Raw genomic sequence first — 27,177 nt, forward strand, 5'->3', positions numbered from 1 at the left:
CTCTAGTTCTTGAAGAGGTCTTTTTATTACTAATAACTTTGCATCTTGTGGCTGCATAGCAGGCCCCATTGTATGGTGCTGAGGGTGAGGCTGGCTGTGTGCCCAGCACCCTCCCTGCTCCTTCCTGGCCAGTGAGGCCCACCGCATTTTATTTATTTATTTATTAATGCTTATTTTATTTTTGAGAGAGAGAGACAGAGTGTGAGCAGGAGAGGAGCAGAGAGAGAGGGAAACATAGAATCCGAAGCAGGTTCCAGGCTCTGAGCTGTCAGCACAGAATCCGATGCGGGGCTCCAACCCACGAACTGTGAGATCATGACCTGAGCTGAAGTCAGACATTTAACCAACTGAGCCACCCAGGTGCCCCGGGCCCACCGCATTTTAGTACTTCTTCATGACTGGACCCCAACCTGGCCAGAAAGGACATGTTTTAACTCCACCATCTTTTAACACACTCTTCGGGGCAAAATAATCCCATCACTTCAGAAAGGCATACATTAAAGAAAACTTTGCCTTTTCATGTGCATTTTCTCCTTTGCTATGCTGAGTCCCTGTGACTGCATGTACCTGTAAATGTTAGGGGATCTACGCGTAGGTCCTCAGTAGCCTTTCCTGAGTGTGTATGTACTTGTGAGTGGGGGGCGAGGGGAGAATGTGCACACAGGTCCCCAGTGGTCCTTCCTTGTGACTGTATACCTGGGAGTAGTGAGGGGTGTGCACATAGGTTCCAGTAGCCTCCCCCTGTATGTTTGTACCTGTGAGGTGAGGGGGGGGAGTGGTGTGCACCTAGGACCCCAATAACCCCTTCCTGTGTGTGTATGTACCTGTTGAGTGGTGGGGATGTGTGTACACAGGTTCCCTATGGTTCCTCCCTGTGTGTGTGTCCCTGAGAGTGGTGTGGGTATGCACATAGGAGCCCAGGAACAGAGGTGAGTATAAAGAGCCCATCCCAGGGTGGGGTGCCTTCACATCTGAGTCAACCAGGGTATCTCTTTTGTGGTGTGGCTACTTTCTGGAGCATTTTAGGCCAAGAAGGAGAGGGAAGGCTGCTGGCGATCTACGGGCATCCTCTTCACTCGGAAACATAAGGGATATTTGAATTTTCCAATCTGCATATGATCCCTTGGGCTTCCTGGGGCAGGGCTGCAATAGCAGCCAGCAGTCCTGAAGGGCTCACCTCAAGGGGTCCACACTCTACGTGCTTCTTTAGGGCCGGGGGCTGCCTGCCACTGACTGCTCTGTTAAGAAGTCTTATTCCTTCTCTGCTACTCAATGAGTTCCACGTTGACAAATAATCATCATTGCACAGAATGTTCCTACACCTGCTCCTGTGTTCACCCTTCACAACATCTGAGCACCTGCTACATGCCAGGAGGGCTCAGGCTCTAGGTTGCAGTCTTGAAATGGGCAAGTTACTTCAAAGAGTTTTAGTTGAGTTTAGGAGACAGACAAAACATTTAAACATCATTAAATAAGTCTAAAGTAATGTTAAGTGCTGTGAAGAAAATAGAGCAGGATCTCTTAAATTTCTTGCATGAAACCCGTAATAACAAGGGTTTTATGATCTGTACATACTTTGTATACAGCATATATGGTTGAAACAAGTTTCACAAAACAATCCTTGTATAGTGTGTGGTACACTGACATTTTCAGTTCTGTGCCACTGAAAATAAACTGCTGCACATGTGGCAACTTGGGTGAAACTCAAGGAAACCATGCGGAGTTAAATGGATACATATGATAGTTCCATTTATGTAACACTGGTGAGATGATGTAATTATAGATGGAGAATGGTTACTGCTGCCAAGGGTTAGGGATGGGAAGAGGGATGTGGATGTGGCTATTAAGGGGCACACAAGGGCATTCTGTGGTAACGGAACCTTCACATATACAGAGCTGAATGTGTGATGACATTTTGTAGTGCTAGGCATACACACAGATGATTGCAGACATAGTGGGAAACCTAAATACACTCTAGGCTGTACCTATGTCAGTCTCTGGGTACTGACACTACTTGGTGTTTAAGATGTTGACACTTGAGACTGGGAGAACCACACACAGCCCCTCCCTGCATCCTTATTTCCAACCTCCTGTGAATCTGTAACTACTTCAAAATAAAAAGTTAAAACTGCTGGCCATGACCCCATGAATTGATTATATAACCTAATGGATGAAAACTGTTCGAAAAGCACTACTGCAAAGCACCTGCAGTGGGCCTGGAGGTGGGGAAGGCAACATCGGAGCCCAGACTTGGATTAAGAGGCTTGAGCCTTGTAGAGAAAGGGGCACACAGGCCACAAGGAATAAGTAAGTGCCATGTGCAGACCAGGGGAAGGTGGATGGGGGGCTGTAAGGTGTAATCAGGGTGGTCAGGAGCCAAATGCCTGACCTGGCTTGTGCTTCACAGAGCCCTCTGGTTGCCTTGCAGAGGAGCTTGGCAGGGGCAAGGGGAATGCCCACATGGAGAGATGAGTTGGCTGCTGCAGTGGAACAGGCAAAAGTTGGCAATGACGTGGATGGACCTCAGAGGTAGCAATGAGGTGAAAAGTGGCTGGATTCGGTGACTGGCTCATAGGTAGAGCCAAAGAACTTAGAATCCTTAGGCAGGTTTTTCTCCGGTAAAAACATTTATCTAAGTAAACCAGAAGTGAACCACACACTAGGAAAACCTGAAGTCTTACTCAATTGTTTCCCCAGTTTATGAGCACTAAGGTGGTGAAGAACCCAAAGCTTTTCTGAGGTGGCTAGCAGGCTCTATTTGTTCACTTGACCTTCACTATTTATGGCCTGAATTGTGCCCCCCGCCCCATTCCTACGTTTAAGCTTTAACTCCAAGTATGTCTGAATGGGACTTTATAGATAAGATGCTGAAAGAGGTAATTAACTTAAAATGCGATCATTAAAGTAGGCTGTAATCCAATTTGACTGGTATCCTTATTAAGAGAGGCACAGAAGGATGATGACCCTGTGAGGACACTGAGAAGGCAGCTCTGCAAACTAAAGGAGAGAGGTTTCAGGAGAAACCAATGCTGCCAACCCCTTTGATCTTGAGAGTTCTGGCCTCCAGAACAACTGTTGTTCAAGCCTCTTGGTTTAGGGTACTTTGTTCTGGCAGCCCCAGCACATTAATATGTTCACTGTTCTAGACTAACAGCACTTGAATAAGAGGGGTGCCATGTGCTCCTAGGGGACACAGCAACTTTAGTGTGTCCCAGGCTTGCTCCAGTCTCTTCAGCCTCCCTTCCCAGCCTAAAACCCAAAGCTGGCCCTGCCAAAGATACGAGGAAACCCAAGTGCTCCATCTGCCCCAATGAGAAGGTTCTGCCTGTCTGCACAGGCGTGCGATACACAGTACAAAACCTGCATATCCTTCATTTCTCCTTGAGGTGCTTTGTGCCTCTTGCTGGTGGTGTCTGCCCCACAGGATTGGAATCTTTTTACTCAAAGTCTTGGCCATTCATTCCCCAATACCAGACAAGGAAGGGTAGCATCTCTCACCCCCATCCATTCTCAGGTGAATTAATTTTGACTCTAACATAAAACAGACACTTGATTAAACATTTATTCACAACGTGCTTGAGTCCTGTTCTGGCTCTAAAGGCAGCCTGCAGCTCTACCTCTTAAACTCCACCTGTGTATACACCTTGGTGATGTCATGGTACCTGCCTTCAGGGGGCTGGTAGTTGGAGACTGGTGGTGTGTAATCTGGCCCTTCTTTTTCAAAGGGGAACAAATTGGGGTCCCGCTTGGTGGCCTCCACATGTAGCTCTGGGGACAGGAGTTGCAGCTCCTGCAGAGCTTCCTGTTGGGCCTCAAGCATGGACTTGATGGCATCTCTCTCCATCTCATGCTCTCGATGCTTATACAGGGACCACTTCTTCAGAAGCAGAGCTCTCCGCTCACTCTCCTCAAAAGGAAGCTCCATGTGAGGCCGCTGTCTGGGAACACACAAATCCAAAGGTGTGAAGTTGGGGATCACCAGTGTCACTGGCCAGGAAGTCTGGGTGACTGCATATGACCTAGCCCTCCCCACTGCCAGAAACAGATGAGACTTTGAGAAAAACATGGAAGTTAGGGACAAAATAAAGAATGGAATGTTGGTGTAACAGCTTTAACTGACGCTGGAAGCCAGTGCTATTTGCTTTATGTGGACGCAAGAAACAGCGATGCTCTAAGAAAATTGGTAGCACTTCCTCTGCCCCAGGCTGAGACTACCTTTGGGGAGAGGTGACTTTTCAGTGAAGTGGTGTTATGAAAATGGACACCCAAATCCCAGGGAGTCAAGAGCCCAGATCAGCCCACTAGAGTACCAAAAAAGCACGTGCCATGTCCCGTAGGTATGGCAAAGTGCTACTTTATAAATGGTACACTTTTTACAAGGCAGCACACAACAAGCCTACACACAACACATGCCAACTATGAGCATTTGTATCATAAAGCTTGAGGCTAAGTGTTTTCTACCATCAAGATGGGGCAAGGGCTGCAGACCCAAGACCCAAGTCATCAGTCATATAGCTAAAACTCCTCTTGCAAGAAAGCAACAATATGAACTGGCTTATCAAACAGTTATTCCAAGTTTCTTTCCCATTTCAGCCATTCAAGAGCACCACCAAAGAATGCTTTTGCCAACTGAGGTGCCTGCGTGGCTTAGTTGGCTGGGTGTCTGACTTCAGCTCAGGTCACGATCTTGTGGTTCGCCAGTTCAAGCCCTGCATCAGGCTCTCTCCTGTCAGCACAGAGCTGCTTGGATCCTCTGTGTGTCTCCCCCCCCCCCCCGGCTTTTGTGCTCGCTCGCTCTCTTGAAAATAAATATTTAGGGGTGCCTGGGTGGCGCAGTCGGTTAAGCGTCCGACTTCAGCCAGGTCATGATCTCGCGGTCCGTGAGTTCGAGCCCCGCATCGGGCTCTGGGCTGATGGCTCAGAGCCTGGAGCCTGTTTCCGATTCTGTGTCTCCCTCTCTCTGCCCCTCCCCCGTTCATGCTCTGTCTCTCTCTGTCCCAAAAATAAATAAACGTTGAAAAAAAAAAAAGAAAAGAAATATTTAAAAAAGTAAAAAAGAATGCTTTTGCCAACTCCCACAAGACAGTCAAGGAGAAAAGGACTCAGACCAGGACCTAGTCACCCCACACCCACTCACCCCTTCCTGTCACAGGCATGAAATGCAGACAAAACTAGCCAAAGATGATGGAACTCTTTTGTCCTGAGAACCTCAACTCTAGAGGACCCTTACCTTGCTTTATCCAAGAGCTTCACAGGTGTTATAAAATCTTCAATGGGGATTAGCTCCTGGCTAGCTTTCTCCAGTCGTCTGATTCTCTTTTTCAAACGGTCCTTTGCTGCTTGGTCTTTTTTAGGATCTACCTTTTTCTTCTTTCTCAGAGGTTCCGCTCTAGTGGAAAAGCAAACATTAGACATTTTCCTCTTCAGGCTCAGGAACATGCTGAGACATGGCACTAGGTGAAGTGCCCTGAACTTATACTGAGCTCTCCACTGGGGAAGGAACTATGCAGGGGTCTAACCTCACCAGTGGAGTGTGTAAGGGAGATGGCCTCCAATCCAGGATCCTTGTGAGAACTGTGGGTACTGTTAAGCCAGGAAGGGCTAGAAAAACTTCATATGGCATCAGGATATAAATTAAAAGTACTCATCTTTAGTGTTGGGTTCAGGTGTGCCTTGGGGTTGCAATGGAAACTGAAAATACTAAACAGATGAATTAGAAAATCATTACGTTATAAATGGATTTGTAATTTTTTATTAAAAGTGATTTTAGTAAGACTAAGACAGTATAATAAAAGTGACTGGCGTATCCCTATTTACTTTTCAGGATTTCTTAACAAATTTCCCCATCCTAGAGCATTGACAAAAGTCTGATGTACTCCTGAGAACATATATCCTCTGGTGAGAATATACTACTAAAAATTAAATTCTCTAGCATCAAGACTGAGCTTTGTGAATCAAGTCCCTAGAAAGTATCCGGACTCCTAGGTGGGAAATCTAGTCCTCATGCCTCTCCCCACCTCTCCAGGGAACCAGAAATGGAAGGCCCATGGAGAAACAAGTCTATGCTGTGTCCTTTAAAACATACAAGAATCCCTCTAAAACTAATTTTTATTTAAACCACTTTTAAGTTAAATTTTTGTTTTGTGTTTACAGACAGCAGTGTTCCACATATAGAATGCTGAAAGAAAAGCATCTGCCAAAATTTTACTGAGAAAATTTGCAGGAAATTAATTTTGCAAACAATGTCCAGTGGTCTCTTGCTTTCTTCTGTTCATATGCACATCAGTCTCCCGCTGACACCCCCAAAGAGGTCAGGCCCACGGTAGTTTACCTCATGGGAATGAATTCCCAGAAGGAAAATAATGAAGCTCGCTGGTGGGTGTCTCTAATCTGTGTCTGCCAAGTTCCCAGAAGCCTGAAAGAGATAAGATATATAAATGTCTGATTCTCCCCACTGAACAGGAAAAAGGGAAAAAATTATGATACTCAAAATCTGGGGCCCTTGTAACTATTGGATGTGACGACGAGGTCAATGTGGGAGACTTCAACCCCCCCCCCCCCCCCCCCCCCCCCGTTCACACTAGAGAGCACTTGGGCAGGGTCCCTGCTCGCCAGGGTCCTTGGTTTTCCAACCACAGGAAGAGGCGCCATCAGCTAGCTCCTCCCGAAGATAAACTGGTCAAGAGTGGTCAGGGAGGGAGCGCAGGTGAGGCACCCGCCCGAGACACTGCTGAGGTCCGCACTCACCAGCTCCCCGAGCGCAGAGCGCGGGCGGAAACTCTCAGCGCTGCGACAGCCATGGCCCCTCTGGCAGCCGACCGGCTGCTTCCGGGCGCACACCCTTGGCTGTCCGTCCCGCCGTGCGCCGCGCAAAGGTCCGGCCTTCCCGTGGCTCCGCGTTCCTGCGTTCCGGCTGAGGAGGGCTGGATTGCACCTGGCCCGCCCCCGACGTGGCCCCGCCCCGCACGTCCCGACGGCGCGCGGGCAAGCTCTGAGAGCTTAGCGCCTTGCGTGACGTCTTCCTTTCTGCCTATGTTTGCGGTTGAGAGCCTTCCCCGGCTGAGGGCACGACCCCGCCAGTGGTTCTCCTAATTAGTCGGCCTGCGCCCCTGTGAGGGCCAAGACCCCACAGTACAGCCGAAGTGGCCGAGAGGGCGTCCTTATGGGTCCAAGTGCCCCCGTCTGTGAAAACGGCCCCGATCTTCCATAAACGCGTTCGTCTCGGCATCCCCCTGACCCTTCCCGGGACTAGTTCGTTCCCCCGTTTTCGTCTGAGCCCGGGGCTGCGGCCCCTGCCGGCAACAACATCCCGGCTTTGGCACGTGGCCTGGCGCTTTCGAGATGCCCAATAAACGCGTGTTGATGAATGACGGAAGCTAGCTAATTAGTCGGACTCGGAACCAGCGAGGTAGAGAGCTGGAGAGAGGCCGTTCACGCCATCCTGACCCCTCCCGACTCCGGCGGCCCGGGCTGCAACTCGAGGCCCTGTTCGCCCGCCGCACTCCCAGCCGACCCCCTCGGCGGCAGCCGCGCCAGGGCGGGCCCCAAGCGCAGCCAGCCTGCTTTGCCCCTACCCAAGAAGGAGCCTGGCGGCCCCGTCTGCGCAAGGAGCGGTTTCCCGCCGGGGCGATTTGGCAGGTGCGCGCCGTGACTTCCGGCGTTGCCCGGGAGCCGCCGGAGGAGGAGCGGCGCAGGGGATGCGGCTGTGGCGGCGGCGGCGGCGGCCGAGCGCGGGGGGCGGCTGTGGCGGCGGAGGGGGGCGCGGGCCGGCGATGGCGCGGCGGCGCTGAGGGCGCTGGGCGGGCGGCGGCCGGAGGGCGGCGCGGGAGGAAGCAGCAGCGGTGGCTCCATGGCCCGGGCGCGCTGAGGGACACGGCCCTCGCCTCAGCCCGGCGGCGGCGGCGGCGGCGGCGGCGGCGGCGGCCGAACAATGAAGCTCCTGAAGCCGACCTGGGTCAACCACAATGGTGAGTGCGCGCAGTGGTCGCGGAAGGCCGAGCCTGGAGTGGGGTCGGGGTCTAGAGTAGGGTCAGAGCCGCGCACAGGCCGTGCCCGCCTCGCCCCCCGACGAGCCCGGTGCCCGGTACCCAAACCGCGGGGTTGGCGAGAGCGGACTTTGTCCTCGGCACGGGGAAGCCGGCGAGCTCGGGCACGTGCTCCGCTTGCCCTCAGCGAATCCGCCTTCACCCCTGGCACTTACACTGAGCCCTCGGTCGCCCACCCGTGGTCCGTGGAGGAGCCGCGGCCTGCCTCCGGGGAGCGGCCCTGGGCGCCAGCCAGCTCCTGCCACTCGTCTGCATCAGCCAGGATGTGCTCAAATGGTCCAGTGTCTGAAACTGGGGTCCAGTCCCCCTTGTGGCCTTTCAGTGGCAGGGTGAACACCTGAAATATGCGTATCTCTGCCCTGGTGAAGGGGCTGTTACTGCCAGGGTCTGGTGACAGTGCCCCCATTTGGGGGACTGTGGCTCGGGCCCCAAGGTCCCACAGCTGAACGAACCACGTTTGTTCTGTACTGAGACATCAGGGTGACTTGGGTTGGAGCTCATAAGGCGAGTGGTGATCTAGGAGAGGGCTTTCCTTAGCCCTGTGGCAGTGGCTCCAGAGCACACCCTTGGGGAACAGACTCTTTTCAATCCTCTGGTTGTGTACAGATAAGCACCCAAAACTGGTAGCACAGTTTGTCATAGTTGTACTTGATTGGCACAACTGCAGGAATTGGCCTTTGCTCCCCAGGGAGGTGAGGAGAAAGAGCCACCCCCCCCTCCCCAATCTCCCTGCTGATAGCACTGAAGCCCAGGGAGCACTTCTCCAGCCTAAGGCCTGAAGCCCTGATTCCAGGCTGTCTCTGCTGACAGGAAAAGGGTCACCCTGATTCTGTCTTGTTCCTCATTTCTACTTTGCAATGCGACTAGAGGGAGCTAGTGTTTTCTTTGAGAGCAAGTAGAAGCCCCTTTTTTATACATGTGTAGCTTTTTAGTTTTGAACTTAATCCCAGGATGTTTTCTACTATTGCAACTGAACTGAACTGAAACTGTATGTCCGTACAGTCAGAAGTGCTCTTTCCTCCATCTTCTTGTGTGACATCTTTCTCATTTTTCAGTGTCCCGATGAGGTCACCTTTTTTGTTGTTGTTCCCATTTCTCCTGTTGTATTCCACTTGATGTGCCCTGTCCCTGTGGGTTTACGTTTCATATTACTCACCCTCCAGCCCCAGCCCCAGCCCCTGCCCCAGGGCAGGGCCTCATTCTATATTCCCTGCTAAACTCAGCAGTACCTCCCACACAAAGGGTATGTGGTAAATATTGGGTACAAGAGGTATGCTGAGGTTTCCATAATTTACAAAGACACAATTAGGTTTACTGTGCATGAAAGCAAAAGTGGTGAACTTGAGTTTCATTTCTCCTGTGCTGATCTCCAAGAGCATTTCCTGATGTGTAGCATGTAGATCTTTCCCTGGAGAATTGGGCAAATGTTCGTTAATTATAAATTATGGTGCTTGTGAGTCAGGAAAGGAAACGTTTTGTTATGAACTAGTTTGCTGTGTAAGTGAAGATCTGAAGGAATTTTTATTTTAAAACGCTTTGTCTAGATCAATTTTTGTGTATGGTCTACCCCTCTTCAGTCTCTTTTACTTCTTGCCATATAATTTCTAACTTTGTGATAAACTCCTTTGTAAGACACAAGTTTTATGCTATGTAAGCATAAGTATGTCAAGATGCTTAAGCGATTAGGTACAAATGAGAGAGAGAGAGTCTGCAACCAGGCCAGCAGCCAAACATCCCAGCCTGGCAGAGTGGGCAGAGCAGTGGGCTCTGGCCTCTTGTTGCTATAGTCTCTCTCTCTCCATGGTCCTAGAATAGAACAGGATGATATCTGCTCTGCTTTCTTCACAGTACAAATGTGATCTTTGGTAGCAAAGGTAGACACAAAAGGTAGACACAAAAAAAGGTAGAATATAAAGTGCTTTCGAAATCTAAGAGACAATAATAAATTAAGACTGGTGGGATAGGATATAACTTTCTTTTAAAATATCCTGAAATCAACCTCTGTCTCTTCAAGTGTTCAGAAGGACTGTCAGGGTAGATTACCACTATCTGAAGGACATGATAGTGATCTAGATCACTACTGAGCAGTCTTTTAAAGACTGGTGAATAGTAGTTGCTGCAGGGAACAGGGGCTGCTTAGCCAGAAGCCAGAGTTGTGGCTAGTGGCCAGTAAAATCACACTTACTTTGGATTAACAAACCCAAAAGACCATGGTGCTTTGGAGAGTGCATCCTTGCACTTTCTGCCTTCCTGATGCTGCATTCCTGTCTCCTGACCCGTTCTGTGGCTTGAACATACTTTTTCTGGTGTCTGAGAGTCCAAAGAGGGAAGGAGCAGAGAGCCCAGCATATTACCTGTGGGGGCAGAATCCATTCACACATGGTGGAGAGGACAGCTAGAATAGAGCAGGTTAAAGGCAAAGGAAGAAATATCTGTTGGCGTATAAGCATTCTTTTGGTCTCCATCTTCCTGGTTAATAATATTGGTAAGACCTTTCCTCTAAGCTAGGTTTCTCAACCTCAGCACTATTGACACTTTGGGTCACATAATTGTTGTGAGGACCATACTGTGTGTTGTAGGATGTTAACATCCCTGGCCTCAATCCATCGGATACCAGTACCACCCCCCACCCCCAAACGCACACACTCAATTGTGACAACCAAAAATGTCTCCAGACATTGCCGGTATCCCCTGGTGGCCAGAATCACCCCCAGTTGAGAATCACTGCTTTAAAGTGATTTAATAAATCTTGAGGTGTGTCATATCACAGTGAAATGAGCCTTGAACATGGAATCAGACTGGATTCAAGATGCCATCATTTATTACCTGTAAATACTTAGGCTTGTGACTCCACTTCTAGGCCTTGGTAAAGTTGAGGAAATGTAAAGGTTTGTTCCTGTTATTTCACCCTGTACTCAAATATGAAAGACTGTCTTAAATTAAGATATATAATAAAAGCTAATAATATTTATTACTTACATAGGAGTTACGTACCAGCCACTGTTTATACCCGTTTTACTCTGTGTTCTTGGATATTGTATTCCATATATATTTAATTTTATTTTAGGCTTGGCCAGAGTAAGTTTCATTTATAAGTTAGGTTAGTTTGTATTTTAGAAAATTTCATGGAAATTCATGGTTCTTGGGGTGCCTGGAGGGCTCAGTCAGTTAAGCATCCGCTTTTGATCTTGGCTCAGGTCGTGATCTCATGGTTCGTGGCATTGAGCCCTGGGTCTGGCTCTGCACAGACAGCATGGAGTCTGCTTGGGATTCTTTCTCTCCCTCTCTCTCTGCCCCTCCCTCCACATGTGCATGCTTTCTCTCTCTCAAAATAAATAAATAAGCTTAAAAAGAAAAAAAAGAAATTCATGGTTCTTCCCATCCCTGGGCCTTTGTTCCTGAGAGTTTCTGGAATTTTTCACCCCTGAGCAGATAGCGTTCATGCACAGCTCTTCAGGGAAGCCCATTCTAACCAGAAGGGCCAGGACTGAAAGAACTCTTGTCCTCCCTTGGCCTCTGGCTCACACTTTGATGGCATTGTTGTAAAAAGGCATTTGGCAAATTTTCAACACTGGGATAATTTGTCAGTTAATCACATTGCTTTATGGTGTATGTTTTTGCTTCTGCCCTTTAATTGGATTATTTTTCCCCCTACCCTATGTCCTTTCAGAAGGGATTTCAAGACATCTTCCTGAGACATATACTGCATCTGGGTGAAAATAAATAAGTCAGCTTGAAGGAGAAATGCAAGCAGGATAGTACAGTAATGAAGTCAGCAGCGGGTGTGGAAAGGCCCTGCGTGGTTGCTAGAGGGGCACTGCAGACTTATCTCTGAGAACAGCCTGGGAGGGACCCTAATGGTGATATTTTATGATTGCAGTGGTCGTTAAGATAAGCTTTGCAGTTTGTTTATGTCAGGGGTTCTCAAACAGGCCAATGTCTGGAAACACTTTTGGTTTTTACAACTGAAGTGGGGGTGCTACTGGCATCTAGTAGGTAGAGGGTGGGACTGCTGCTGAACACCCTGCAGCATGCAGGACATTCCCCCATAGTAAAGAACCATCTGGCCCAAAATGTTAGTGGTGCTGAGATTGAGAAACCCTGCTCTACATAAGAACTTTGTTTTGTTTTGTTTTTTTAAATATGAGAGAGAGCACGCAAGTGGGGGAGAAGGGCAGAAGGGAGGAGAGAGAGAGAATCTTAAGCAGGCTCCATGCTCAGCACAGAGCCTGATGCAGTGTTCGATCCCGTGACCCTGGGATCGTGACCTAAGCCAAAATCAGGAGTTAGTCACTCAACCAGCTGAGTTACCCAGGCACCCCTAGATAGAACATTTTTATTGTTATTTGCCTTTTTATGTATTTGTCTCATGGTTCCAACTAGATTATAAGTTTCGTGAAGACGAGAATTTTATCTTTTATTTTGGAGTCAGATAGTCTTGTTCTTGAATCTCTGTACTCTGCTGCTCACCAAATATGTGTTACAGAGGTTCTTTTAATTTCATTTCCTGACTTGTTAAATGAAGCCAATAACACCTGTCTCACCTGCTACCTATCAAGGCTCAGGAAACCCAAGCTCTCTCCATAACTCATTGAGTTATGCCTGAAGACAGTAGGTTGATTTAAAAAAAGAACCAGAATACATTTGAAGAAGATTCAGAAGAAAACTGGGTGAGATTTTAACTTAGATAATATACATGTGGATCTTTCACTTATTTATGGATGAAACTTTGAGCCATTCTGGAGAGAAGATCCATGGTGATCAGAGGTAAATAAGGCTACCCCTATATATGGAAGGCTGTGTAGTAGGTGGGAGAGAAGGACGTACAGACTACATTCTACGATGCAGGTGGAAACCAGGAGCTACACGAGTGAGCCACAATAGTGCTGGGGACAGGGGCCTTGTTTGTGGGTGAGCCTTGATGGGGTTGGATTGTGGTGGTGGAAAAGGCACTGCTGCTGTGGAAGTGTCAGAAGGAAAAGCCTGGGGAAGATTGAGAGCATTTTATGAAAGGGAGTAGATGAAACAAACAGATAGCAAGTGGTTCAGAACACCTCTGGCTTAAAGAAAACCCATTTGGGTCAAACCTTGCTGCTTTTGAAAGCCATACCTGTTTTGATGCATTAACTAACCTAGGATAGACCAAATCACAGGGAGGCTGCCCTGGCTAGAGCTACTATAATGAGAGACAAACAAGAGGCAGCAAGCCCCATTTGAAGGCCAGGAAAAGACCTTCATAGGAGTGGTCTCCAGGTCTGCTGCATCATCCATCAGAAGGTCCTGCACAAGAGAGGCACTCAGTGAATTCATCCATTCAACAAATAATGAGTACAGATTGTGTGCCAGGGGCTAAGTGCTGACAATGTAACAGTGAACCAAGCAGCATAGCAGGATCTTTTGAGGAGCAGCATGTGATGCATTTAGCCAGTGAGACTAGAAGGGCTATCTGCTGGGAGCATCCTGTCTAAGCAGACAGGGAGAGGGAGGAGAGGAGCACATGGGGGAGACAGCAGACATCATAAACAAGCAGTTGCAGAGAACATTAGATGGGTGAGTGTGTGGAGAAACAGCCGACAGATGAGGAGCACTGTGGTAGGGTTGGAGGGTGGGAGAATTTTTTTTTTTTAAGTTCACTTATTTAATTTGAGAGACAGCACCAGCGGGCGAGGGCAGAGAGGGAGGGGGACAGGGGAAGAGAGAGGGAGAAAGAGAAAGAATCCTAAGTAGACTGCGCTGACAGTAGAGAACTCAGAGCTCGAACTCGTGAGCTGTGAGATCATGACCTGAGCCAAAGTCAAGAGTGGGATGCTTAACTGAGCTAACCAGGCACCCCAAGGGTGGGAGAATTTTAAGTAGGGTGCTTTGGGAAAGACTGAGTGCAAAGGTAACGTGAGCAGACTGTTGCAGGAAGCAGACTCTTAAGAGTGAGAGGCCTTGCATGCAGAATTATTAACGGAGGGGCATCTGGGTGACTCAGTCGGTTAAGCATCTGATTTTGGCTCAGGTCATGATCTTGCAGTTCATGGGTTCAGGCCCTGCATCAGGCTCTGTGCTGACGGCTCAGAGCCTGGAGCCTGGTTCGGATTCTGTGTCTCTCTCTCTGCTCACACTCTGTCTCTCAAAAATTAACAAATGTTAAAAACAATTAAAAAAAAAAGAATTATAGGGGAGTGCTGGAAGCAGGACTGGACAGGGAGAAGGTGAGTTGAGATGCAAGTGCAACAAAAGCTGCAGCTGACCTTGTTAGCTCTGCAGCTAGTCCTTGTGAATTGTCCTGAGTTGAGGTGAAGGGCCAGGTCTTTCCATTTCCATGTCCACAGTCATTGGGCACAGGCTCTCTTGAGGAGGGGACCTGACCTTGGTCAAAGCAGTTCTTCCACTGAGGTCAGGTCCCCTATGGAGAAGGTCTGAGGTGGGAGCTTTCACAGGCTGCCAACATTCCCATAGCTGGGGGCAGGTGCTTTATTCCTGGAGGGAGGGGGCCTAGCCAGGTACCACTACATCTGTGACAGGCCCGTTGGAGGTGAGGAAGGCTCCTCTGAGGGACGAGCATTACAGGCAGAGAGTACTTGCCTGGCAGGTTTGAGGAATAGTATGGATGTCTTGTGATTGGAGCTGCACATGGACAAGAGCACCAAGGAATGAGGCCGGAGAGATCAATGGGCTGACTGGGAGGGCCTGGTGGCTGCTAGGCCTCAGTTCACAGTGCCTTGTGAGCAGAGGAGTAACATGGTCTGACTTGGGTCTTAGAAATCCCCCCTATTGCTGCACGGGGACTAGGATGGGTATTGGGGCAAGGGAGGAAGCTGAGAGACCCATTAAAAGGCAGTTGCAATGATCCAGGCAAGAGATGACTGTGGTTTGGACCAGGGTGATGATAAAGGAGTGATGATGGAGGTAATAGTGCTGGTGAGAAACAGCTAGATTCTATATGAGTATATATGTTTTTTGGTATAATTTACATACATTATTTTATAAAATTATAGTGAAATGTACAGACAATTCGTATACAGACAATTGGATGAATTTCAGCAAATAAATACACTCTCTAACTCATTCCCAACTCAAGATACAGAACATTTGCACCCCCCTAGAAAGTTTGAGTTACAGGTGTATTGTGAAGATAGTCACCAGGGCACAATGTGGGATGTGAAATGGAGTGACTCCCAGGTGAAGGGCAGGGTTGCTGTCCAGTGAGATCAGTAAGACTGTGAACAAGGCAAACAGAGAGGAAGAGCCAGGATTCAATTAGAAGAGGTAGACCAAATGAGGCCACCACACAGGGCCTTCCCCAGGTGCCCATTTAAGTAGCTTCTTTATCTTCTCCCTTTTGAAAACACTATAGAGTTCCATTCTAGAGCTGTTGTTAAGGAATAGGACAATATTTTGGCTAGTTGCCATATATAATTATACTAGGATACATCTTACGGTGTATACGTGTTTCTAGATAATGAAGCATTTTGTGATTGGGTATTTTTAATTTGTAAAATTATTTTTTTTATCACAGTAATATCTGTTCAGTTTAGGAAAAAATAGAAAATGCAAAAAGGAAAACAAACATATTGCTAAAGCTTTTTAAATGGTCTTTGAGACTATTTGGAAAAAAATAACTGGGTGGCTCGGTGCTTTTTAAAAAAACACACACGTTTTATTTAGTGTACATAACACATTGCAAAAATGTCTGCATTCTTTAAAATCTTAGCTAAATCCCTGATACCATAGCAAATTCAGTATTTTTATTGTGTAGCCTCCCTTCAGATCTTGCATTGCACATATAACTGGAGTAATTAAAATGTTGCTCTGCATTTTCTACTTAAATATTATTGTAGGTTTGTTATTTATATTTTACTTTTTTTTAAATGGAGATATAATTAACATGGCGTTAATGTTTCAGGTGTACAATGTAATGATTCCGTGTTTGTATATATCGCAAAATGACAACCATAATAAGTCTAGTTAACATCCATCACCATACGTAATTACAGAATTTTTGTCTTGCAAAGAGAACTTTTAAGATAGTAAATCTTTCAAGTATGGGATACAGTATTATCAACTGTAGTGTTATTTTCTTAATCGTTAAAGCTACGTTTTCCTCCCTGTGGGAACATTGTTTTTAATTGCTTTTAATTTTCTAATGGAACTGTATAGAAGAGATTATTATGTTTACAGAAATCCATTTGCAGATAACTTTTAAGGAATTTATCTGTTCTGCAAAAATAGAGGAGAAAAGAGTATGAAGAAATAGATAATGACTGTTACCAAAGCTTCCTTGATTATGTATTGGCAAACAGTACTGGAGAAGTCAATGATATACCTGTCACTTTCTTCTTTAGTTTGTGGCAAATACACACACACACACACACACACACACACACACACACACACACGGTTACATGATTTCTACAGCTTCCTTCCTGTGCTGTTTTGAATCTCTCAGCCACCTGATACCTATGAGATGTCATTGTGGTAGTGCTTACTTAAGGAGACTGGAGGAGAAGTTTTTGTGGTTGAAAGCAGTAGAGGTAACAGCAGCAGATGGCTTTGTGAGCCAGCCAAGACTGTACTTCCACTTGCAGGTGTTTGGTGACATCTGAGTCCCCACTTCAGGAGATGAGGAGCCTGCTTTTCACAGATTGGGATGCTAGTGATACTGAAAGTGTTTTTTGAATTTTGGGCCTCTGCTGTAGGCTTCCTCCAGCCATTAACAAGTATTTATTGAGTGCCTACTGTGTGCCAAGCTACAGCTCTAGGTACCATGGTGACTCTGTGACTGAAATAGACAAAAATTGCTGACCTCTTGGAGTTTACATTCTGGTGGTTGGGGTGGACAAACATGCAATAAAGGAAATTATACAGTATATAAAAAGTTGTTAAGAAAAAAAATAGATGAGAATTGGGAGTGGTTGTGCCAAGTTGAGGAGTAATACTTTCAACTAGGGTGGTTAGAGCAGGACTCAGTGAGAGGGCAACATTGAGCAAAGACTAAAAAAAGGTGAGAAAGGATTGTGTGTGTGTCTGGGAAAAGAGCTTCCAGCTGAGGAAGGAACCAGTGCAGGGTGCTGAGTGGAAGCGCACCTTCACAGTCTAGGAACAGAGGGGAGGCCTTGGCTCTGGGCCAGTGACTGGTGAGGAGGCAAAAGATGAGGCCAGAAAAGTCGTGGGGCTGGTGGGGCCGTTGTGCTGGGCCTGTTGGTTCCCCTGTCCCAGGCATAGTCTTAGCCAGTGGGTAGATGACAGGTAGAGTAGGTTTGAGCCGGGAGATCAGGAGTTCTGTTGTAGAGAAGATGAAGATGAGATGTCTGTAGACAGCTGGATAGAGGAGCTAGCTGCACATTAGAGCGCTTAGGTGCAGAGAGATATTTGGTTGTAGATGTAAAAGTGCATATTATCACCTGCAGAAGGAATCAGTTTTATTTACAGCCACTTATGTTTTGATATTTTCCTTTTACTTTTATATTACTACATACATACACGCACATATTTAAAAACAGACCATATATATGTGTGTATTTATTTATTATTGAGATAGTTGTAGATTCTCACACAAATGAAATAATACTAGGAGATTCTTTGTACACTTTGCCCAGTTTCTCCCACTGGTAACAGTTTGTAAAACAACAGTATAATATCACATTGACATTGATATTGACACAATCTATCTCTTATTCAGACTTTTCTACTTGTATTCATTGGGAGCAGGGGGCGGGGGGCACATTAGTTCTATACAGTTTTTCACCTATGTGGGTTCATGTATCCACTACCATAGTAGACACTGAGCAGTTCTATTCCCCAGGAAAGCCATTTGGTCCAGGACTCTTATTTGTTGGGAGATTTTTGATAACTGATTTATTTTCTTCACTAGTTATGGGTGTGTTCAAATTTTCTATTTCTTCCTGTTTGAGTTTTGGTAATGTGTGGGTGTTTAGGAATTTGTCCATTTCTTCCAGGTTGTCCAGTTTGTTGGCATATAATTTTTCATAGCATTCCCTGATAATTGCTTGTATTTCTGAGGGATTGGTTGTAATAAATCCATTTTCATTCGTGATTTTATCTGTTTGGGTCCTGTCTCTTTTTGAGAAGCCTGGCTAGAGGTTTATCAGTTTTGTTTGTTTTTTCAAAAAAACCCGAACTCTTAGTTTCGTTGATCTGTTTTTTGTTTTTTGTTTTTTTTTTTTTTGGATTCTATATTCATTTCTGCTCTGATCTTTATTATTTCTCTTCTTCTGCTGGGTTTGGGGTTTCTTTGCTGTTCTTCTTCTTGTTCCTTTAGGTGTGCTGTTAGATTTTGTATTTGGGGTTTTTCTTGTTTCTTGAGATAGGCCTAGATTGCAATGTATTTTCCTCCTAGGACTGCCTTTGCTGCATCCCAAAGGGTTTGGATTGTTGTGTTTTCATTTTCATTTGTTTCCATATATTTTTTAATTTCTTCTTTAATTGCCTGATTGGCCCATTCGTTCTTTAGTAGGATGTTCTTTAACCTCCATGCATTTGGAGGTTTTCCAAACCTTTTCCTGTGGTTGATTTCAAGTTTCATAGCAGTGTGATCTGAAAGTGTGCATAGTATGATATCAATTCTTGTCTATTTATTGAGGGCTGTTTTGTGACCCAGTATGTGATATATCTTGGAGAATGTTCCAGGTGCACTCGAGAAGAAAGTATATTCTTGCTGCTTTAGGATGAAAAGTTCTAAATATATCTGTCAAGTCCATCTGGTCCAGTGTATCATTCAGGGCCGTTGTTTCTTTATTGATTTTCTGTCTAGATGATCCGTCCGTTGTTGTAAGTGGAGTATTAAAGTCCCCTGCAATTACCACATTCTTAACAATAAGATTGCTTATGTTTGTGATTAATTGTTTTATATATTTGGGTGCTTCCGAATTTGGTGCAGAGACATTTATAATTGTTAGCTCTTCCTGATGGATAGACCTCATAATTATTATGTAATGCCCTTCTTCATCTCTTGTTACAGCCTTTAATTTAAAGTCTAGTTTGTCTGATATAAGTATGGCTACTCCAGCTTTGTTTTGGCTTCCAGTAGCATGATAAATAGTTCTGCATCCCCTTACTTTGAATCTGAAGGTGTCCTCGAGTCTAAAATGGTATCTTATAGACAGCAAATAGATGGGTCTTGTGGTTTTTTTGGTCCATTCTGATACACTGTGTCTTTCGATTGGAGCATTTAGTCCATTTACATTAAGTGTTATTATTGAAAGATAGGGGTTTAGAGTCATTGTGTTATCTGTAGGTTTCATGCTTGTACTGATGTCTCTGGTATTTGTGGTCCTTCCAAACATTTCACTCACAGAGTCCCCCTTAGGATCTCTTGTAGGGCAGGTTTAGTGGTGATGAATTCCTTCAGTTTTTGTTTGGGAAAACCTTTATCTCTCCTTCTATTCTGAATGATAGGCTTGCTGAATAAAGGATTCTTGGCTGCATATTTTTCTTGTTCATCACATTGAAGATTTCCTGTCATTCTTTTCTGGCCTGCCAAGTTTCAGTAGATAGGTCTGCTACTACCCTTATGTGTCTACCTTTGTATGGTAAGCCCCATTTATCCCTAACTGCTTTCAGAATTCTCTCTTTATCCTTGTATTTTGCCAGTTTCACTCTGATGTGTTGTGCAGAAGATTGATTCAAGTTACGTCTGAGAGGAGCTCTCTGTGCCTCTTGGATTTCAGTATTTGTTTCCTTCCCCAGATTGGGGAAGTTCTCAGCTGTGATTTGTTAAAGTACACCTTCAGCCCCTTTCTCTCTCTCTCTCCTTCTCCTGGAATTCCTATGATACGGATATTGTTCTGTTTGATTGAGTCAGTTCTCTAATTCTCCTCTTGTGATCCAGGATTTTTTTTGTCTCTCTCTCTTTTTTTATTTTAATTTTTATGTTTACTTATTTCTGAGACCGAGAGAGACAGAGGATGAGCGGGGGAGGGGCAGAGAGAGAGGGAGACACAGAATCCGAAGCAGGCTCCAGGCTCTGAGCTGTTAGCACAGAGCCCGACACGGGGCTCGAACTCATGAACCGTTTGATCATGACCTGAGCCGAAGTCGGTCACCCAACCGACTGAGCCACCCAGGCACCCCTCTCTTTTTTTTTTTTTTTTAAATGTTTATTTACTCTTGAAGGAGAGAGATAGAACGTGAGTGGGGGAGGGGCAGAGAGAGAGGGAGACACAGAATCTGAAGCAGGCTCCATGCTCTGAGCTGTCAGCACAGAGCCCGATGCAGGGCTCGAACTCACAATCTGTGAGATCATGACCTGAGTGAAGTTGGTTGCCCAGCCGACTGAGCCACCCAGGCATCCCTGTCTCTCTTTTTTTCAGCTTCCTCTTTTTCCATAATTTTATCTTCTAATTCACTTATTCTCCCCTCTGCCTCTTCAGTCCATGCTGTGGCCGCCTCCATTTTATTTTGCACCTCATTTATAGCATTTTTTATTTCATCATTACCATTTTTTAGTTCCTTGATCTCTGCAGCAATAGATTCTCTGCTGTGTTCTATGCTTTTTTTCAAGCCCAGCAATTAATCTTATGACCATTATTCTAAATTCTTGTTCAGTTATATTGCTTATATCTGTTTTGATCAGTTCATTAGCTGTCATTTCTTCCTGGAATTTCTTTTGAGGAGAATTCTTCCATTTTGTCATTTTGGCTAGTTTTCTGTCCCTTACGTGTTTTAAAAGCTTGTTATGTGCTCTACCCCTGCGAGCACTGCTATATTAAAGGGGGGATCATACACTGTCCAGGGCCTCGCCCTTCAGAAGGTGTTTTTTGGAGAGTGTTACTTGCTCTCTGTTGTTGTGACTTTGGTTATTTTATTTCCCTACTTGTAGTGGTGTTTTGGACCCTCCACCAGGTGTGCTTTGATTTGTTCCTTGGAGTAGCCCTATGGCCTGTCAGGTTGTCCTGGTGTATCCCTGGTAGTGACTCAGTCTCTTTTCCTCCCAGCCTCTTGGGGTTCAAAGTCCTTTGGCTTCAACCCTTCTTTGAGAGACGTGGGAGGTTTGGATCCCCCTACTTCTCTGCCATGTTTGTCCCTCCCTCAATACTGAGCAGTTCTAATTAATACTTGTTATAACCCTCCCATGCCCCCGTACATTACAGACAGGTAGGTAGGTAGATGGGTAGAGTTATACAGATATTTAGATACATAGATTGATTTGGTTTGGTTTGGTTTTAATTAGCATTTTTTTAAGTTGTGGTAAAATACACATAACCAAATTTACCATCTTAACCATCTTTCAAGTGTGTAATTCAGTACTGTTATGTATGTTCACAGTATTGAGTAACCAAGCTCCAGAACTTTTTCATCTTGCCAAACTAAAACTATATACCCATTAAGCAACAACTCCCCATTCTCCGTCCCCCAGCCCCTGGCAACCATCTTTCTGTCTTTATAAATTTGACTGCTTTAGAGACCTCATATAAGGGGCATCATACATTATTTGTGTTTCTGTGACTAGCTTATGTTAATTACCATAATATTTGCAAGGTTCATCCACTTTGTAGAATGCGTTAGAATCTCTTAAGGCTGAATAATATTCCATTGTATATATACACCACAGTTTGCTTATCCATTCACCCATCACTGGACACTTATACTGCTTCTACTTCTTAGCTATTGTGAATATTGCTATTATGAACATGGGTGTACAATATCTCCTCAAGACCGTGCTTTCAATTCTTTTGGATAAATACCCAGAAGTAGAATTGCTGGATCATGGGTAATCCTATTTTTAATTTTTTAAGGAATCTCCATACTGTCTTAAAAGCAGATGTCCCATTTTACACTCCCACCAGCAATGCTCAGGATTCCAATTTCTACACATCTCTACCAGCACTTGTTACTTTCTCTGTCTCTTGTTAATAGTAGTCAACCTAATAGATGTGATAATGTCATTCTGGTTTTGATTTGCATTTTTGTGGTAGCAAATGATGTTGAGCATCTTTTTATATGCTTATTGGCCATTTGTACATCATCTTTGGAGAAATATCTGTTCAAGTCCTTTGCCCATTTTTGAGTGGGTTTTTCTGTTTTCTGTCATTGAGCTTTCTCTATATTTCTGGACATTTAATCCCTCATCAGATTATGTGGTTTACAAATATTTTCTCCCATTTTGTGGGTTGCCTTTTTATTCTGTTGATAGTATCCTTTGGTGGGCAAAAAGGTTTTAATTTTCAAGAAGTCCAGTTTGTCTATTTTTTTTCCTCTTAATTCCTGTGTCTTTGATATCATGTCTAAGAAAACATTGCCATATCTAGTGTCATGAAGCTTTCCCCCATGTTTTCTTCTAAAAGTCTTATAGTGTTAGGTTTTATATTTGAGTCCTTGACCCATTTTGAGTTAATTTATGTATATGGTGTAAGGTTCCAGCTTCATTCTTTTGCAGGCAGATGTTCATTTTTTCCAGCACCATTTGTTGATAAAACTGTCCCTTTCCCATTGACTGGTCTTGGCACCCTTGTTGAAAATCACTTGACCACATATGCAAGTGTTTATTTCTAGGCTCTCTATTCTGCCACACTGGTCTATTTATCTGTCTTCATGCCAGTAACACACTGTTTTGATTACTGTAGCTTTGTAGTCCATTTTGAGATCAGGAAGCATTAAGACTCCAGCTTTGTTCTTTTCCAAGATTCTTTTGGCTATTTGGTGTCCCATGACATTCCATAAGAATTATAGGATGGGTTTTTCTATTTCTCCAAAAATGTCATTGCAATTTTTTGTTTTGTGTGTGTGTGTGCATGTTTTTTTTTTTTCAAGTAAATACAGGGCTGAAACTCATAACCCCAAGATCAAGAGTTGCACACTCGACCAACTGAGCCAGCCAGACACCCCTGTCCTTGCAGTTCTGTTAGGGATTGAATTAAATCTGTAGAATTTTGGGTATTGTTGACATCTTAACAGAATTAAGTCTTTCAGTTCATGAACACAATATGTCTTTCCATTTATTTCTGTCTTTAATTTCTTTCAGCGCTGTTTTCTAGTTTTCACTGTACAGCTCTTTGGCCCCCTTGGTTATGTTGATTTCTAAGTATTTTTTTATTCTGTTTTAAATGGAATTGTTTTCTTGGTTCTGTTTTGTATTTTTCACTGTTAAATGTATAGAAATGCAACTAAGTTTGTTGATTTTGTGTCATTCAGTTTTACTAAATTCATCTATTCTGTGGAATCTTCAAGGTTTTCTATATAGTAGATCATGTCCTTTGCACCCATCTTATATTTTAATATTGTTTTATAACTTTTTTCACTTAATAAATGTTTCAAACATTTCCCCATGTTTCATTTTTAGTTACAGATTTACCAAAATTTGTTAAAACCAGGTATTAATGGACTATACAGGAGAGAAGTGATTCCAGGAACAATGTGTATTGGGTGAAAACCTCAAATTCCCCCAAGCTTCCATTTCAGCAGGGCATGCTCACATCACAGATGTATCATTGGATCTGCCTCGTGAGCTGTCAGAGCATAAAGGCTCGAAGACAGGAGCCCAAACCAAAGGTCTGAAGGCCACTGAGAGGGCCGGCTACTCTCATTTGGGCCCTTCCTGGTGCTCTCTGGCCATTGCTCTTTGTTTGGACTTTAAGTTCCACATGTGGGCTCCTCCAGGAATCTTTTCCTCTGTTGTAAGGAAGGAGGATTCTACCTTACCACACCTGGTCAGAATCCAGCTTCTGAGATTGACTCTTTATTCCTGCTATATGCAGAATAATATTCCTGCTATATGCAGACTGTGCTGCAGTCGTCAGATCAGCAACCCCAGGCAGGGGACAGGGGCCAACTGTCATGGCTCCGTGGAGAGAGTGACAACGGGGTATTGTATGTGGTCTGAGGAGGGGTGCAGGAAGGTGTCCAGGAGGGGGGACCTGGAAGCAGAGCCCCAAGGAGAATGGACTTTAGTGGGTGTGCAGGGAGAGGATGCTGGCCATTGTCATTCAGAGGATGTGACATTGCTTGGCAGCTCTAGGATCCAGGGAATGGATTACTTTCTCTTTTGTCTCTGTCACAGTACAAAGAAAGATGGAATGCAGGAGGCAGTTGGGAATTCATCTTTATCATTGTGCTATGCCACAGTAAGGGTTTTCTAACTAGTCAGGCCATAGATCCTTTTCCTCAGCTGTACCTCAAAGCCCTTTAGAAAAAAGGAGGTCTGTTTCTACTGAGGGAATGTGAACCACTGTTTTTCTTGGACTGAAGAATCTAGTGCTAAAAGGAGGTAGGGAGCCAGCACTATGTTCGTGGCTTTGTGTAGGTGCACTACCGTATTTCTTCTGCTTTGTGGCACATCTCTACAAAAGCAAACATGGTGCCCATTACCTCAGTCACACCTTTCACCAAAGCACATCTTGATCTCACAAATGTTCACGTGTGAAATGTGACGTCTTCAAAGCAATGTGACATGGCCTCTTAATCTCTCTCAGAAGGTGCTTGTAAGGGTGACTGTGTCTTCCCCATTGTTCTGATTAAATAACTTATGAGCAATAGGGCTGAGAATTCCACCAAGGTGCATTCATTGCTCTAACCCAGGCCTATTTCCAGCCCTCAGTTCTGTCTTCCCTTGGAGCCTTAAGGCCCCCTCCAGCTTAACAGTTCCCTCCAGTCTTAACAAAAGCCCATTCCATACAGCTTTGTGGAGCTGAAATGTGAATCTGATCGTGGCATTCCTTTGCCTCAGAGATAGCTATAGAAGATGGTCTGCTTTCCACAGTGGTGCCTTGCTGGGCCCTGCCCCTCTCCCAAGCCTCCTTTCTCCCCACACTCTGCAGCAGCTTGTCAGGCTTATTCTGCATTTCATGCCATATCCCCTCTGCCTGACATTCCCTTCCCTCCTCTTCTGGCTGACTTCTCCTCAACCTTTGGGACTCACTTCAATTGTGATTTCTGTAGGAAGGCCAAGCTTAGGTAGCATTCCACCTGTGCAGACATCCATCACTAGGAGCTTTCTGAGTGCAGAGCTGAGCCATTCACAGCTTTACTTTCCCTCGACTTAGTCCAGTAGCAGGCTCATAGCAGACAACCACCAAGGTGGATGGATGAGAAAACATCCTATTGATGCTATGAGTGGGTTAGTGGTCAAGACTCGTGCTATGACGAGTACCTGTGCAACAGAGCCCCTCTGCTAAGGTAGCCTCTACTCTGAGTGTTCTTGGGGAGTCAGGCTTGTCTTTGGCTTACACTTAAGTGATTTTGATGTACTTCTTGAGGGGACATACAATGTCTCATATACTTAAGGAACTGAAAAGCACTCCTATAGTCAGGTGGATACTCCTCCCTGATGGCCTTCTCAAGACTGTCACTGAGTCAGCTAGAACTTTTTTGGTGAAAATGACAAGTATGCAGATCCAGTTACCTTAGGCAGAAAAGTGAATGAATTAGCATTTTGAGTAGTCTCTTGTATAAAAAACTACCCCCAAAACCTGCTGGCTTAAAACAATAGCTGTTTTATTATTTATTTGTGATTGTGAAACCTGGCCAGGCCCAGCAGGGACAGCTCAACTTAGTTCTGCATAGAATCTGCTGGGGTGGCTAGAGCAGCTTGGGGCCAGAACAGGTCAGTCTGGGTCCTGTGCCAGGGCCTTGATTCTCACTGTTGTCTGGGTTCTTTGACCCTTTTTATGTGGCCAGCTTGGAGGTCTCTACATGGTGGTCTCAGGGTACTTTAACTTCTCACATGGCAGCTTCTCCAGAAGTCAAAAGTTGAACTGGACCTGTTTGAGGCTTAAGCTCAGAACTAGAACAGCATCACTTCAGTCACATTCTGTTAAAACAGGTCAGAGAGCCAGCCCAAATTCAAGGAGAGGAAAACACACAAGGGCAGGAGTCCTGGGGAAATGTGGTTCAGTGGAGCCTAATCAGATAGCTGCCTCCCCCGGCCTGTGGGACTGAGGTGTCTGGGGTGATCAGTGCTCAGTATAGCAAGTCCAAGGCCAAGCCCAGGTCATCAGGACTAGTTGTGCACATATGCATAGCTCTCACTGGTGCTCTGTCTCTCTACTTCACCTTTCATCTGTAGGCTTTAAATCACTTCCCTGCAGGCAGTGTCATCCTAGCCCTCCAGCATCTCCAGGAGTATCCCCTCCTAGCTTCCCCCTGGATAAGTACATTTCCATACTTGAATCTCAGGCTCTGGAAAAAGCAGCTTGTGTGGCCTTGGGCAACTTTCCTAACTTGTGTGCCTCAGTTTCCCCCTCTGTCAAATGAGGATGTCAGAACTATCTACTTCAGAGGACACTGTGAAACTTAGAGAATATCCTGGGCTGTGCTGCCTGCAGGGCTTGAGTGGCACATCAGATGCTCATTAGAGCATGTCATGGACTGGGAAGAAGAGGTCCACAGGGCTTACCCCAGTGTGACTCTGCCTCTCCTGGAAGGAGTAGCTGGCTGGTACCTCCAAGGACTGGCCCATTGCAGCTTCCTGGGAGGTCCTGAGTAGAGATGGTGGTGCTAAGGGGGTTGACACTCCTCGCCACTGTCCTCACCATACTGGGAGACATCTGTTCTTCTGAATTTCACGAGGCTCTTAGTGGTACTAATCATTGCCTTCCTCTGGTGTCTGGCAGTACTCTGAACCTCACTTAGTCTCAGCAGTAAGTGCCGTGGTCTGCACAGCCTGGGCCCAGAGCCCCTACTGTCCTTTCTTGTTTCTTGAGGCTTCCCTATCAGGCATTTGTCATGGCCCAGATGGGCAAGAAATCCACCTTCTTGCTACTGCTTCCCTCCCAGGTCCTCAGCCTGTGGAAAAGTGTGGCACATTCTCAGCAGCAGCATTTCAGGCTCTCTGGCTTAGCACACCTGGCAGCCACCTGACCCAGGAAGGGTGTGGTGTGCCAGTGTAGTTGTGAGTGCACAGGCACAGGGGTACCAGTTTGAGCATTCCCAGTCCTTCTCACCTGTGTTCTCAGCACCTGCCTTCTTTTACCTACTGTATATTGTTTTCTGGATTCTTCTTTTGAAGATGAAGATGGGACTGCCATCTAGACTATGGAAGAACAACTTGCAATAACTCTCTCTCCTCATGCCCCCGGAGTGTGCTCCACTGCTGGTTCTGGCTCCTTCAAAGCTATAAGAGTACCGAGCTGTGTTGGGGCTTGTCTTGGGAACCCTTGGAGTAAAAGCCCAGATCAGACCATGGCTG

At 45.5% G+C, this 27,177-nt stretch overlaps 2 protein-coding genes across 4 annotated transcripts in view; one reads left to right on the top strand and one right to left on the bottom strand.

Annotated features, from left to right (window-relative positions):
• Window positions 1–3,544: 3,544 nt before the first annotated feature.
• MRPL40 (mitochondrial ribosomal protein L40) lies at window positions 3,545–7,559 on the bottom strand. Its single transcript, XM_047827671.1, has 4 exons — window positions 6,748–7,559; window positions 6,332–6,415; window positions 5,231–5,389; window positions 3,545–3,938 (listed from the first exon to the last, which is right to left on the bottom strand). Exons 1-4 carry the CDS (start codon window positions 6,798–6,800, stop codon window positions 3,614–3,616), a joined length of 621 nt encoding a protein of 206 aa, XP_047683627.1. The 5' UTR covers window positions 6,801–7,559; the 3' UTR covers window positions 3,545–3,613.
• A 221-nt stretch (window positions 7,560–7,780) lies between these two features.
• Window positions 7,781–27,177, top strand: part of LOC125149073 (protein HIRA) — a 93,488-nt gene continuing 74,091 nt past the window's right edge. For all 3 annotated transcript variants that reach the window (XM_047827663.1, XM_047827664.1, XM_047827666.1), the window contains exon 1: window positions 7,781–7,967. In XM_047827663.1, coding sequence (XP_047683619.1) covers window positions 7,931–7,967 — 37 coding nt within the window. In that variant the 5' untranslated portion in view covers window positions 7,781–7,930. The remainder of the gene's footprint in view (window positions 7,968–27,177) is intronic.

The sequence above is a fragment of the Prionailurus viverrinus genome, chromosome D3 (genome assembly GCF_022837055.1).
Source record: "Prionailurus viverrinus isolate Anna chromosome D3, UM_Priviv_1.0, whole genome shotgun sequence".
Taxonomy (NCBI): Eukaryota; Metazoa; Chordata; class Mammalia; order Carnivora; family Felidae; genus Prionailurus; species Prionailurus viverrinus.